This window comes from Mauremys mutica, chromosome 10, assembly GCF_020497125.1.
Source record: "Mauremys mutica isolate MM-2020 ecotype Southern chromosome 10, ASM2049712v1, whole genome shotgun sequence".
In the NCBI taxonomy this organism is placed as follows: domain Eukaryota; kingdom Metazoa; phylum Chordata; order Testudines; family Geoemydidae; genus Mauremys; species Mauremys mutica.
In genome coordinates, this window is record NC_059081.1 from 4,353,101 (window position 1) to 4,369,234 (window position 16,134).

General features: G+C 45.0%; 1 protein-coding gene across 1 annotated transcript in view; it reads right to left on the reverse strand.

Moving 5' to 3' along the window:
• The window catches only part of IGFBP2 (insulin like growth factor binding protein 2), a 96,253-nt gene that overhangs the window by 15,929 nt on the left and 64,190 nt on the right, over window positions 1–16,134 (reverse strand). Inside the window, exon 2 of the mRNA XM_045032316.1 lies at window positions 1,829–2,049. Within this exon, the coding sequence (XP_044888251.1) occupies window positions 1,829–2,049 (221 nt within the window). The remainder of the gene's footprint in view (window positions 1–1,828; window positions 2,050–16,134) is intronic.

Consider the following 16,134-nt stretch of genomic DNA (forward strand, 5'->3'; position numbering starts at 1 on the left):
AGTATTGTCATGTTTCAGAGTAGCAGCCGGGTTAATCTGTATCTGCAAAAAGAACAGGAGTACTTGTGGCACCTTAGAGACTAACAAATTTATTTGAGCATAAGCTTTCGTGGGCTACAGCCCACTTCATCAGATGCATTGAATGGAATATATAGTAAGAAGATATATATGCGTACAGAGAACATGAAAAGGTGGAAGTTGCCCAACCAACTCTAAGAGGCTAATTAATTAAGATGAGCTGTCATGAAAATCTTTTCTAATCCACCATGCACCTTGTTGGCTGGGTATGTAAATTGTGGGGAGCTTGAGGGTGCATCGGGAAAGCTCACCATACATATATATATATATATACATACATATACACACACACACATACACATAGAGAAGATGCCATACCATGCCTAAATTGTCCACTAGAGGGAAGAAGTGGCCACTTATCGAGATCCTTAGGGACACATCCTCACAACATGGGAAAAGGGACTAAAGAGGAATCCTCTCCTGCCAGGCTGCAGAATATAGGCAGAGCTGCTCATCAGAGGCTACTTCAGCCAACTCTACACACTCCATTCAAGCCCCTAATATGGGATGAAAGACTGATGGATCCATACAGCTGGAGATTTATAGGCTCATCCTCCCTCCCCTGGCCCATGCCTATCTGCCCTCTATACTATGCAGGTACACGCTCCCTACAGGACTTCCCTGAGCCCAGATCCAATGCCTTGCACAGAAGCATTGTAGTGGCTCTTCTAAGGCCATGGACACTGGGGACAGGACTTTTACCAAATGTAGCAGGTTACAGAGCTCTTCCTCTGTAATTCAGAAATTGCAGCCTGCAGACATAAGGAGGACCATGGCCTGTTGGGATCTGTGGTCTCTGTGGGGCATGCATCTATAGGGAAGATGACAGCCAACTGGCCAATTTACAGAGTGCCATCATTGGCTGTAGTATTTATTTATTATTTGGCGTATGCAACCTGGTAAAGCCAAGCCACTGCATTCTTATCAACCAAGTTCGAGGCCCGAAGGCCTCTAGGAAATTGAGTCATTTTGCAGTCCTCAACAGTGTGCGTCATGGTTTGTGGCTGCCCACACTGACACAGTGGATTGTCTCTAAAACGCCAACGAAATTCTGCTGCAGCACAAATTCCATGCCCGGTAAGAAACCGGTTCAGAAGGCTCCATTGCCTTTGTGCTCAATCAAATCCGGGTTGATGTTAAGTGGGGTCTGAGACAAGATAATTGTGTGTCACTTTTTTCTGCAGACCATGAAGCTCACCATGTGTTCTCTACCATAAATCCCTCACCCAGTAAACTTATCCGCATCGTGAGGCGCTGTGAGGGGAGACGACCATGTGGTGGGCTACAGTGGCCTTCAGTGAACTGAAGTGAATCTGTACTGAACAAGGATAAATCAAAGATTCCCGCAGGGATGTTCATTGGAGTCATCTAGAGAAAAGGATGTGGAGAAACCAAGCCTTGGACAAGGAGCCCATTCACACCACTGTCACCTACTGCTGTTTAGTAGGAACAGGTCCTGTTCCTACAAAGGTGGATGCTTTGCATCCCTTTTAGTGCTTTAATGCATAACACTGCAGAATTAAGGAAAGCAAGGCCTTCTCACTAGCACACAAAGGTCATTATTTGTGTGTTTTGAGCCCAGTTTCAGGCCAAAACAAATGTTTGCTTCATTTGTTTGCCCTTTTTAAAAAATGCTTGTTGCAAATGCAATGATTGACATTTTCCCCTGGGAGTCTGCACTGGAACCAGGCTAATGATAATTCTCTCCTAGCCCCCCACCCCCATCAACACACAGTTTTTGCCAACTGACCCTCATGGATGATGGCCGTAATTTCTTCAACTCTTCATGGTTGTGGTGGTGCTTGACGACTTTGCCCATCTGTCTCTGCTGTTCATTCGCTTTCTCTCGCATGACCGCAAGCTCCTTCATGCCAGTCTTCACGGACTTTCTCCCGCCACCTCCACTCACCACCCCGGGGGTGCCATCCACATAATTCCCCGTAAAGACTTCAAGCTCCTCATCACCATTGTCTGCGTGAAACAGAAGGAAGATAAAGAAAAATCCCAATCATTCACACAATTCCTTCCTGGATTGTTTCAAGGCTGGCACATTACCAAGCCACAAATGCAAAATTTAAAATCACATTAGCCCTTTAATCTGGGAAGTGAGGATGGCTCCTTTCATTAGGGTGTAATTACCTCTCTTAAAGATAGTTTAGAGCAGAGGGGAAATCATTTCTGAGATACTCTTGCTGGTTTTATTTGCCCTTCTAAATTACTTACTTAGGCATGTACTTTTCCCATCAGAAGTCCAGTTGGGTTTACGGTGCCAATTATATTTCAGCTTCAAAGCTTAAAACTGAAGTGATTAGTAATGATACTTGGGGTCTATCTATCGTCACCCAGTGTATCTACAGGAATACTTACTCCATGTGGGTTAAAGTAATTGTTCAAGACTGTTCTCAGAAATAGCCGCCACTGTTTTACTAGTGCCATAATTTTTTGGTAGAACCTGCCATTTCAATGATACTTCTTGACAGGTCCAACTTCAACCAAATATGCTACATTTGGCTACTTCTCTTGACTCCAACACAAGTGCAGGTGCTTTGGGCTAAACATGCCACTGTTTTCAGCATCAAGACCTAAAATATAATTTAGCAAGATCAGACTCAAGCAGCAAGAAAACTCAAGGTTACAGTTGGGCTTACTCCAAAACTCTGCACACGTTTTGGTTCTCCTACAACAGAACGTGTAACATTGTGATCCAATCTATTCCTCCCTAGGTCATGGTTGTCACTTTGCTACAAACCACAGCCATTATGCGGTAGCAGTGGGGGCAGAACTCATGTTCCCCAGCTTGCTTCATAAGCACAAGCCCTGACAAATCTCACTGCTAAAAGAGAACCTCCACTAGCTGTTGTCAGTACAGTGCTGAGGAGACACAGAGGAGCAGTTCGGCTGAGAGTAGTGGAATGCACACACACATCAACCAGTCATTGCAATAGTCTATTATTTGGTAGATTTTCCTCCATTCTTTAAGAGCCTGGAGCACATATTAGTTACCGCTGTGACAAAAGCTAGGCCGTATTCATCTCTCAAAAGAGACATACATACAGTATCTTTCAACATGTAAAGAACCAAATGTATAACTCCGGCCTTTAAAACCTAGAGCACGTCAGCAAACTCCAGTAACTAAAGCCTGAAATAATCTGGGATCCGTGTTTCCAGTTGGATGTAATTTCACTTTCAGCAATCCAGCACTTTGGATGTCAGCAATGGACACAAAGGCTATGGCTACACTTGCACTTCAAAGCGCTAAGTGTGGTCAAAGCGCCAGCGCTGGGAGCCGCGCTCCCAGCGCTGAGGCTTTGACCACACTGGCGCTTTGCAGCGCCGCAATTTGCAGTGCTGGAGAGGGTGTGTTTTCACACCCTGCTGCAGCGCTGCAAATATGCAAGTGTAGCCATGGCCAAAGTGAAGTAACGTTAGAACCGTGTGTGATGGAATATAGGTGCATGGGCTATACCACAGTTCACATAACAGTCCTAATTTTACAGTTCTGTCCTGCTTCCTAGGAGACTAAGCTTGTAAAACATTTACATATTTCCACAACATGATGTTACCTCAGGACACAAGTGTGCTGTCAGGACACAGAGCGAAAACAACAACAACTTAATGCTCTCCGTGCCATCCTAGGAGCTGGCCAAGGATTACTTTCTAATAATAATCTTAATTGTTTACATATCAAGGTCTCCAATTTAATTAGAAACATATGATGGTGTGGAGGGGACAATGACAAATTAAATTGCCTTTAAAATGAATGGAATTAAAGAAAAAATACTGTGCCAAACCCCAGCTTTCTGAAAGTTGTTCGAGGATTTTAGCCTTTTCGTGTTATAAAGCAGAACTCAAAACACGACCAAGTTTTACCCATTTCCTAGAAATAATTAACTTTTGATGTTGGTAAATTACAGTTGAGAATGAGTGGTGTGCTTGCCAATAAAGTCAGGATTTAAGACAAACAGAGAAAATGAAATGGTGCTATTTCACTCAAGCTTCTCCACGGCTTCATTCAGAAAAAAACATGAGCATGAGCTAATGTAAAGCAAGTAAATCTAAAGCAGGATCAGCCAGTCCTTTCCTGATCAACTCCTGTTGCTTCCTGCTTCTTACTGAAATACATATACATTTGCCCAAGTAAGCATTGTTCTAGTAAAACAAGGCCAGATGGTAAACATCTTGTCAGCTGGTTCATTCACAAAATCTGCTTCTGATATTTTCATACAATTTTTATTCCCAAAGCTAACAAATATAAAACCAAAGAAAACACTGGATGTGAGCGCACACGCTGGAGATGGGAGAGAATGGTTTTGGAAACAATGTGATCATAAAAGTTAAACTGCAGCAAGAGCCAGAAATCTCTAGCTGGTAGAGACTGCATCCCTTCCTCGCCGACGCAGATCTGTCCATGGTGATCCTTGCTTTCATCACCTTTGGACTGGACTCCTCGAACATGCACTACCTGGGGCTGATTGCAGGGGCTATGTGCAAGCTGTTGCAACCTTTCTTAGGGCAGGGCTGCAGACTCTGTACTGGGTCCCTGTTCAGGTCCAGTTCTTATCAAAGCTGTGGCCTGACAACGCAGCTGATGGACATCAGAATAAAGCTCTTGTGAGGTGGGGACCTGCAGCTGGGTAATGGGGAGGAGGAAGGATCACCATAATCAAAGTTCGGATCTTGATCCTTTCAGAGCATCATGGGGGACATACTTCTTTGCATAGGTTGTTCCTCAACAGAGGAAGCGACAAAGTGGCCAGCCTGTTTTTTTCCATTCCCTAGATCAGTGGTTCTAAAACTATATTTGGTAGACCCCAATAGTCCATGGAGTATTTGCTGGTGGTCTCTGAAGAGCTGGCTGGACATACGGTACTGGCTTTCCTTGTTCCCAGCTACTGCACTGCGTTAAAGTCAGTGACAAGGACTTCCACTCTACAATGACCGAAGAAATAAGAGCTAAACGAGGAAGCAAAGAAGATGGCCCATGCTTGGAAAGCAATGCGAGTCCTTTAATACTTGTAATGTGTTCAAGATGTGTGTGTGCACGCATGTGGGGCAGATTGGACTGGATTAGGATTATATTTGACAGCATCCATTTCAAAGAGAAAGCAAACATCCCTAGTGCAGGAGTCTGGATGCAACAGCAAAATCCGAGAGAGAAAAAGGACTCAAGGCTGGAAGAGCACATAGTACACTTTGAGCTAAATAGTGACTTTTTACAGCCAAATATTTTTTAAATGCTGCCCGAGAGAAGCAATTCATTTTGAAAACCATTATGCATCTATCCAGGAGCCAATTATGCCACCCATTGACCCTGAGGTATTGGGTGGGGGCAAGCACTGGTTTGCGTTTGTGATACATCTCTAACCCATTTGTCATACACCCTTCTGCCAACCAATTTCAATTTACGCTAAATATATCTACTAAAAAAAGTGGTGCTAAGATTCAAAACAATTATGTTTTATAGTTCTTCATTTTTCATACGGCATGTGGAAAACGTCTCCTGTTCTCTTTTGGATCAAAAGGTAGAGTGTTTCACACAGGGCGGGGTCACTTGTGACAGAAGTCAAAGCAGATAGCAGAAATTCTACCTAATATGCATTGATGTGGAGTCCATGGAATACCTCCCTGTGTGCCAAGAAAATGAGTTCTTACAGCTTTCTCTATGGAAAATTCCCATTAGCTTCAATAAGATTAAGATTTGGCTGCAATTAAAAGCATATTTAAAATGTACATCAGCTAATGTCTGTAATGCATTACACAGTCTGACCAAAACTTCCAAGAGCAGGCACCAATTTCCATTGCTTCAGTCTTTGGGAGGCCAATTCCAGCTCTCTAGAGGGCCCAGGTGGAACACCTCTATAACACTGAGGCACTCAGAATCGGTCTCACTGTAACAAAAAGCGTTATTATGATGACACCGTTTACGAATTTTATCAGTTCCCAAACACATCTGAGTTTCAGGTTGGACTTGTGCCAATAGTATTCCTTCAGGGCAACAGCTCCAACCTGAACCATGAGCTGCCTGGGCAGCATGCAATTTGTTACTGTCCTTCCTTGGAGCACCATTCTGTTTCTATTTGTTTTTCTTTAGCAAGAACTCACATGCACTGTGACAAATTCAACAACTTGTCTATCTCACGTGTTTACAGAATGTCTAAGTGCAGATGTAGGCCCCAGTCCTGCATTGAACTCCACTCACATGGACCCCGGCACTCACCCAGAGACCCTTTAACTTCAGCAGGGTTCTGCACTTGCACAGGGAGCTGCTTATGGTGAACTCACTGGAGGATCAGGGCCTTAGAGGCCAAAAAGTATCCATTATTTTCTCTCTTTAATAACAGCACTCTGCTTACGACAACACATTTCATCTGAGGACATCAAAACACTTTAACTAGGCCTCACAACACCCCCAAGAGAGAGCTATTGTCCCCATAATGCACATCAGTGAACTAAGGCACAGAGACGTTAAGTGTATTGCCCCAGGACATACAGCAAATCAGTGACTGAGGAAGAGAACCCAGGAGTCCTGAATCCTCATTCCCTGCTCTAATCACTAGCCACATTCCCAGTATTTAGAGCAAAGCTGTCTTTCTGCTGCAGCTTTTGAATGAAAGCCATAGGGATGGCTGCAGAAAGATGACATGGAAAAGGGTGGGGACGGAGCACATAAACATCACACCCACCCGTCCAGCTGTCCCCGTGACTCTTCTGAAGCATCTTAGCGTTTTCAGGAGCAACCTGGGCAAAGGTTCCTGTCAGTGGCTCCAGAGCAGATTTTGCTCATGTAGAATTTAGATAGCCGAGAAAGAGGTTGGCAGCAGCAATCATACCAGTGTTCTGATTTCCTTGAAACAGGCGCTTCAAAGAACAGAAAGTTCCCATGCGATCTCTCCCACCCCACCCCACCGCTCCCAACCCAACCCAACCCAACACACACACACACACACAAGCCCCCACTTGTTTGCTCACGGACATTGCTCACAAACACAGGGCTTTGATTTGATGCATGTCACCTTTTATATTCCCCCCGGTCTTCTCTGGAAGGACTTTGTTACAATTCATGAGGTTACGTCCAGACTACCCGCCGTATCAGCGGGTAGCGATTGATCCCTGAACGCACTCCCATCGACTCCGGAACTCCACCAGGGCGAGCGGCGGTAGCGGAGTCGATGGGAGAGCCGCGGACGTCGATCTCGCGCCGTGAGGACAGGAGGTAAGTCGGAATAAGATATGTTGACTTCAGCTACGGTATTCCCGTAGCTGAAGTTGCGTATCTTACATACATACACACACACACACACGCACACACACACAGTGTAGACCAGGCCTCAGTTGCAGAAGCAAGTAGGATTTGTTGCATCTCCCTGAACGGGTTACAGCTCAACATTTACTATCACTCCATTCCTCCTCACGCCAAAGAAACACAGGGGGATTGACATGGATGGTGGGAAAGACCATAGTGAGAAGAACAGAACCAGCAAGGTGGAGGGCAAGGTGAATGGGGTGGTTGTGACAGTGAGGTGAAGTTGGGAGGAGTTGTGAGAAAAGGAGAGAACTGGAAGAGGAGAGAGAGAGGATCTGGGTGAACTCCGGTACCTCTGAAGTCAATGGATGTGTCGCCTTTGCCTTTTTAGTTCTGTTCATTCAGAAAGCAGTCCAGAGGCTTCATAGCAGGCAGCACTCTCCCTTTACAGATCTCTCCCCCGCCCCAGCTCCACCCCCCACAACACCCTTTTTTGGTGCCTAAACATTCACTCAGGGGCACAGTATAACCATAATATCAGATTCACCCACTTGCCTACAAGTCATCTGAAATGCTCTATTTTCAAGCAGTTCATTGGGTTTATAACCAGCACAGAACTAATATGAGTTCTGCTCCCGTCACGGATTCCTGGTTCACACGTTCCCAGGGAAGAGCTTGTGTCATCTGGACCACGGTCTCTCATCTGCTGAAGGAAATGTGATAAGGCCCCTTTCCCCTTAACTGGATACAGTATCCTCCCCTCCTGTTCTAAAGTATTGTGCAGTGTTGCTGTGTGATGGTGCCATGTGCCGCCTGAGGCTGCTGCTGCAGTAAGTTCATGTCTCATCCTCAGCTATGTGCTAATTTTCACAGTCACTACCTCCTGTTCCGTTCGCTCTCCTGCCTTGGCTTCGACAGTTCTGTCCTCTCTTGATTCTCCATGTACCTGGCAGACTGCTCCCTCAGAGTCTCCCGCCAATGTCCAGCTAGAACCCTCCAAACTCCATTCTCTGAGCCTCCTCTTTTCCCTTTATATTCTCTTTTGGATCAGCCTCAAAATCCTGTGGTTTTGGTTACCATTTTCCTGCCAATAACTCAAATCTAGTCACTCCCGTTGTGTTATCTATCTGTCCAGTCTCCACCATCTCCCCCTGGATGTCCTACTGCCCTCTCAAATTTAATATGGCAAAAAATGAGTTTCCTGTTTCCTTCCTTCCCACTACCTTCCCTATCATGCAGGCTCCATATTCAAGCATCCCTACTCTTCTGCTTCCTCATTCTAGCTCTTACCAAACACTGTCACATTTTCCTCTACAATCCATATCTCCTCTCTCTTTCCATTGCAAAACCCCTGACCGATACCTTGGCAAACTCTGGCCTTGACAACTGCGACATCCTCCTGTCTGCGCCCTCCTCTTATGTGGCCTATACAAAATGCAGCTGGTAAATCTGTCTTCCTTGCCCACCGCCCAGACAATGTTACTCCCTTCTTTGAATCCTCTTGTCCTCCCCATCAAATTCAAGATCCTCATTCTTATCATCAAGGTTGGGCAGTGCCCTCCACTGCAGCAAATCCCACATGCAGTGCCCTCCACTGCTCAGCTCTCACTTCCATCTGTTCTCCCAAGCTGGACTCTAAAATGTCCCTCCTGTATCCTTCTCCCATTCAAGTCTTCCACACTCCCTGGATCTCCTTCCGCCGTCTTGTGCCCCACACACCCACTCTCTCTTCATTCAAATCCTTCCTTAAAAGCACACTTGTCCCATGATGATCCACAAAAGGAACCTTATTATACATAATCTGCACTGCTTTCAGAGAAGGGTTTTATAATCCACCATTGATGTATCTGACCTGTACTGTTTGTCTAGTTTAGTTTGTGAGCTCCTTGGGGCAGATTCCATAATGTTCTCTAGGATTGCACAGTCCTTGTGTGATTTAGTTGATGGAACTCATTAAACAATCATTCGTTACACGTGCACACTCACTCACACAGCCTGATGTTGCAGTCTTGGCATCCATACGACTCCCATTTACGTCAAAAGGTGTTTAAAAGCTGCCTGTGTGAGAACTGGTGAACAACCTATAATTTGTAAGTGCTTTGAGATCCTTCTGGTTGAAAGGCACTACATAAAAACACATTATTTCTCCTGTCCGCTCTGTTCAGCCTATCTATGCAAGCAGGCAGTGAATGATTAAGCAAGAGAACGGTATGTTCTGGCTGGTCGTTGCTTAGCAAGTTCCTCTTCTTGTCCGGGCTGCTGGCACAGGGGTGATCCAAAGGGTACCCAGTGCTCTCCTCTGGCTGTAGCATTCCACAGGAAACAGTTTTAAATCCTTCAAAGCTCATGGACTTGACAATCACTGTTCAGCAAAGGCACTAGCAGTTCAGTGTAAAATAAGCAGCTTTTGAAGCAAAGGCGATGGAGAGGGGAGGTCATCCCAGGCCCTCATCTTCCCCCTCCAGTTATTGGATCTCTTTTTCAGGATCAGATATGTACTCTCCCCATATCAAAGAAGGAGCCAACGTGTGATGATACATGATTGATGCCACCTTATGAATCTGAACTCTGTGCATGGACTACATCATACATTCTAGATCCAGGTCTAGATTAATCGCTAAGATGAAAGATGCAACATCATACCAGCCAGGAAATGGATCTGAAAGAACAGTTGCTTGATCAGCCCAATATGCACCTTCAGTGAAGTAAAGAAAACAAAACCGGCAACTTAGCATGTGTTGCCTTGATTGCTATTTGAACTGTTTAACCCAAGGTCATTCAGAATTTGTCTCATGGAGACTTCTCCTCCCATTCATGGGCATGTAGCATCCCTATGGCAACTACAGCAATTGCTTACTTGGAAAAATAACATTAGGGAAGGATTTAAGTATTGTTTGCTTTCTTTTAATGGGATGTACAGATGGACATATGGAAGACGAGCCAGTATCATGTGACCATCCAGCTCTCCATGGACCAAAAGTGGTCCACAGACCACCATTTGGGAACTTCTGTCCTAACCCTTTTATATCCAACTGCAAACCTGAAAATCCTGCTTGCATTACCTCATTATCCACGTCATTTACTCTGTACAGAGAATGGCTAAGTAAGGACTCAATTCAAATCCCTGGAGCATCCAGCAAAATTATTCTCACATCCCCTCATTCAAAAAAATTACCACTGTAGTTGCTCTTTTTCTTCTTCGTTGTCACTTCTCTTCTAACCAGTCAGTTTAATTTCCACCCTAGCACGTAACTGCAGAGCTAAGATCTTAACTCTCACGTGAACCTTTGCCAAACACTTTCTGCAAATCTAAATCCCGTAAAGGCTGCATGATCCTAGTGCACTGAGCTCAGAGCTGAGAAGCAGCAACTCCCAGGTTTCATTCCTAGCTCTGCCACATTGTGTGGGGCTGTGGACAAGCTAGTCTGGTCCAGTTTCACTACTTTCCTATCTAACAGCACACTGTGAGGAGGGGTGCTCTGAAGATGTGAAGGGCGACCGAAAAGCCCAGTCCTGATGCTGTGAACTCTCAAAGGCTCCAGTTCAGCAAAGCACTTAAGCATATGCTTAAATGCTTTGCTGAACTAGGCCTAATCCTCTCCCCTCTCCCCCCATGCTCCCTGGCAGGGATGCCATAAAAGAGTTCTACCTCAGTACTGAAGCATATCCTGCGCTTTCTTGACACTGTTCTGAACAGCCTTAAAGAAGTTGCAATCTCCCTAGCCCAAAAGAAATTAATTACTTGTAAGACCGTTGCCACAGCCCAGCTTAAAATAATTGGACTACAATTTCCCATTTGACCCTTGACCCCACATTTAAAATCCTCAATAAATCAGCTACTTGTAGATCACGGGGAGGTTTCACCTGAATCAAACAAGCCGTTAACTTTACAAGGTCAAGCTTCTGTCCTTGCTTCCTCTGTTATTCACACAGGTATGTGTGACTGTTGGTGTTTTGGCACCATTAAAGCGCCTGTACAATTTCCATGGTGGATTCTCTTCTTAATTCCTCAGTCCCTAAGGCTGAGGCTACACTTGCACTTCAAAGCGCTGCCGCGGCAGCGCTTTGAAGCACTAAGTGTAGTCAAAGCGCCAGCGCTGGGAGAGAGCTCTCCCAGCGCTGTCCGTACTCCACCTCCCTGTGGGGAATAACGTACAGCGCTGGGAGCCGCGCTCCCAGCACTGGGGCTTTGACCACACTGGCGCTTTGCAGCGCCGCAATTTGCAGCGCTGGAGAGGGTGTGTTTTCACACCCTGCTGCAGCACTGCAAATTTGCAAGTGTAGCCATGGGCTAAGAGTTTCCAAAATCAAACTGGGCAAATCACAAAGACCACAAAGTAACCTTACTTCTTTCTTTTCCCCTCTACTGCCTTGTTAGAATTCCTGGCGTTTCACTAGTGTGTGTTGAAACCATCCGAACCTTCTCCACCCAGACGCTCTGTCATGAAGCTAAAAGGTCAACCTGGTATCACAGGCCCCAGTGCCGCCTGCCATTCCGCTGGACTCATTCATATTTTTTTTTGCCAGTGACCAAATAACTGCACAAATCATCTAAACTAGAGTTTCTGAGATGTGTCATTCTGAACCTGAAGACATGCCAGAGCTGCTATTCAGCCTAAGTAATATAAAACCACTGTGTTAACAACTGCCAGAGTCTCAAAGAAAATCTGCAGTAAATGACTGTCCTTCCTTATCAAGGAAGATGCTGAGTCCTCCGGTGTCTGCAAAAGTCCAAGAGCCAATTGTCCGTAAGTCGGGCCATGCAACAGAGGGACTCAGTTTTGAAGCCAACAAATCCCAAATGCAGATGGTTAAAGGAGCAATAATAATAAAAATGCTCTATTGTCTCCTCTGATCTAGGCAGGCTACCCAGGATCAGCCTTTATCTACTATATGCTTCCCTCATAGATGACCTCTAACATAAAAATGTATCACGAAATACCCACCACAATATATCCCTGTACTTGAAGAGAACGCTGTTATTTCAAAGGAATAATAATGCCCTCATTGAGAATATCTTCTGGGCAATTCAGTACAGCTAAATGGTGTTCTGAAAAATATTATTTAAGCACCCTCTGGTATAATGATCTCCTGAACTGCAAGCCATGATGCTGGAACACTGTTGCCTGAATCTGACAATGGGAAACCCATCTTAAAGCAAGTTATATGTAATAAGGACCCTGCTGGGTGGTTGCAGAAAAGCATACAAGACCTGGTAGTAATGGGGGACTTGAAGTACTCAGACAACTGCTGGAAAAGTAACATGTCAAAACACAAAATTCCCAATAAGTAATTGGAATGTATTGGGGATAACTTTTTGTTTCAGAAAGTGGAGGAAGTAACCAGGGGGACAGCCATTTTAGACTTGATTCTGACCAACAAGGAGGAATTGGTCATGTATGTGAAAGTGGAAGGCAATTTGGGTGAAAGTGATCATGAAATGATAGCTTTCATGATTCCAAGCAAAGGAAGGAGAGCAGCGGAATAAGGACAATGCATCTCAAGAAAAAGCAGACTTCAATAAACTCAGAAAAATGGTAAGTAAGGTCCCGGGGAAGAAAATCTAAAGTAGTTCAGAACAGCTGGCAGTTTCTCAAGGAGACAAAATTAAAGGCACAACTACAAACTTTCCTGAAGCGGAGGAAATAGGAAGAATAGTAAAAGGCCAATATGGCTGCATCTTTAATGGCCTGAAAATCCAAAAGGAATCATACAAAAAGTGAAAACTCAGATAAATACTAAAGAGGAGTACAAAACAACAGCACAGGCATGTAGGGACAAAATCAGAAATAGATTAAAGAATATTTAGATAAATTAGATGCATTCAGGTTGGCAAGGCCTGATGAACATCATCATAGGATACTTAAGGAACTACCTGAAGCAATATTGGAACCATTAGCAGTTATCTTTGAGAACTCATGGAGGACAGGTGAGGTCCCAGAGGACAAAAGGGCAAACATACTACCTGTCTTTAAAAAGGGAAACAAAGAGGACCCGTGAAATTGTAGACCAGTCTGCCTAATTTTGATATCTGGAAAGATACTGGAACAAATGATTAAACAATTTGTAAGCACCTAGAGAACAATAGGGTTATAAGGAATAGCCAGGCTGGATTTGTCAAGAACAAATCATGTCAAACCAGCCTAATTTCCTTTTGTGAAGGGTTACTGACCTACTGGATGGGGAGAAGCAGTAGATAGGATATATCTTGATGTTAATAAGTCTGTTGACATAGTCCCACATGACATTCTCATAAGCAAACTAGGAAAATGTGGTCTAGGTGAAATTTCACAACTCATTGAAAGACCTCACTCAAAGAGTGATCAATGGTTCACAGTCAAACTGGGAGGGTCTGGTATTACTCAATATTTTCATTAATAACTTGGACAATGTATGCTTATAAAATTGGTAGATGACACGAAGCTGGGAGGGGTCACAGGCACTTTGGAGGCCAGGATTAGAATTCAAAATGACGTTGGAAAATTGGAGAACTGGTCTGAAATCAACAAGAAGAAATTCAATAAAGACAAGTGCAGAGTACTACACTTAGGAATGAAAAATCAAATGCACCACTACAAAACGGGGAATGACTGTGTAGGTGGTAGTACTGCTGAAAAGCAGCTGGGCATCATAGTAGATCATTAATTGAATACGAGTCAATAATATGATGCAGTTGCAAAAAAGGCTAATATCATTCTGGATGTATTAATAGGAGTGTGGCAGGGTGGACTAGGTCCAGAGGCTCCCTGCGGGAGGCCTTGTGTCTCTGCATCACCCTGCCCCAGAAGAGAGCAGAGAGAAGTCCTCCAGACAGCCTAGAATGGCTGCAGAGGAGCAGCCAATCTATGGCCAGAAGGACCCTATATAAGACAAGAAGCAGAGCAGAGAGGTCAGTTGCTGTGTGGAGCTTGACAAGGGAGGACCATGTGCTGCCTGGTTAGATGAACAGCAGGCCACGGGCAGCTCATTGCAGAGAGCTCACCAGGCAGAACTGAGCCCAGGGAAGGCTGCCAAAAACCAGGTGCTGGCTGGCTGGATAGAATAGCAGTAGGACCATGAAAAGGTCAGTGTGGGCAGGCTGAGCCCAAGGACCTGACCAGACCAGCTGAGAGTACTGAGATGAGCCCCGGCTGGGTGGCTGAAGAAGGCAGGGCCTCGGGGAAGAAGCCTTAGAACAACAGCCCCATACCAGGGCCGAGAAAGAACTTGGACTGTGTACCCAGGAGTGTGCACGGCTCGGCTGGAGAGCTGAGCTGCCAAAGACCAGCGGAGAGAAACAGCGGCCGGGAAGGGAGCTTGCGAGAGGCAGGTGCCACCCTGATGCAAGACCGAAAAAGAAAAGCAGGCTCACACCTAACCGAGAGAAAGGGGGCCATCCACGAGAGGTGGGTGCCCTCCAAGAAACAACTGTGTTTGCAGGCACTATCAGCCAGAGAAAAGGGGGCACTCACGAGAGGTGGGTGCTGACCCCATTACAAGGAGTGTCATATGCATGACATGGGAGGTAATTGTCCCACTCTACTCGGCACTGGTACTGGGCACCACACTTAGGAAAGATATGGATAAACTGGAGAGAGTTCAGAGGAGAGCAACAAAAATAACAGGAGATTTAGAAACGTGGGCTGTGAGGAAAGGTTAAAAAACTGGGAATGTTTAGTCTTGAGAGAAGACTGAGGGGGAACCTCATAACAGTCTTCAAATATGCGAAGGGCTGTTATAAAGAAGACAGTGATTAATTGTTCTCCATGTCCACTGAAGGTAGGAGAAGAAGTAATGGGCTTAATCTATAGCAAGGTAGATTTAGGTTAGATATTAGGGAAAAAAACTCTCTCACCATAAGGGTAGTAAATTCTGGAACAGGCTTACAAAGGAGGTTGTGGAATCCTCATTGTTGGAGGTGTTTAAGAACAGGTTGGACAAACACCTGTCAGGGATGGTCTAGGTTTACCTGGCCCTGTCTCAGGGCAGGGGATGGACTTGATGACCTCTGAAGGTCTGTTCCAGCCCTACATTTCTATGATTCTATGTGGCGTCTGAAGCTGTTTGCAGCCAGACCTTTATGAAGAGCAGACAGCTCAGACACAATTCAGGTATTTCTTAACAACAGGAAGAGAGCTGATTTGAAAGGCCCCGGTGAAGGTTTCCTTTTCTTGGTAGCACACCATGTGCAAAGGGAAGAGTTGCATAATAGGGGGCTCGATTTTTCCTTCTCCCTTGTGAACTTGCTAGGGATTAAGGGCCCAATTCAGCAAAGTATTTATGCACATGAGTAATCCAACTGAAGGTAATGAGATTACTCATGTGAACTGCCTTGATGAATCGGAGCCTCATACAGCTAACCCCTAATTCCTGTAAACAGGAGTTACATGTTTTCTCATGCTTTGACAAGTGAATCACTTTCTCTGCCTGACTCTTAAACTTGTGCAGTTTTCCAGTATCACCCAAAGACTAGGAAGCTGCAGGCTCATATGTGAAATCCATATTGTAACCGCTGCAAAATCAAACAGCCCTCAGTCCATGTAGTCTGTATATTAGAAAAATCTTCTGTGGAGAGACTACTCCAGAGTCTAACAGGCTTCACCATGAGAATGTGATGAGACTCCATCAACAGTCACTTGGTAAGTTGGGTCCATTCAAACAGAAGGCAAGGTCATACATTAATGAACAAAGAATGGAAGCCATACCTACAGAGTGGGGGAATGTACCCTGGAAAGGAGTGACACTGAAAAGAATCTAAGTGTCATAGTGGACAAGCAAGTCCCAATGTGATGATGTGGCAAAAATGGCCAATGCGATCCTTGGATGTATACACT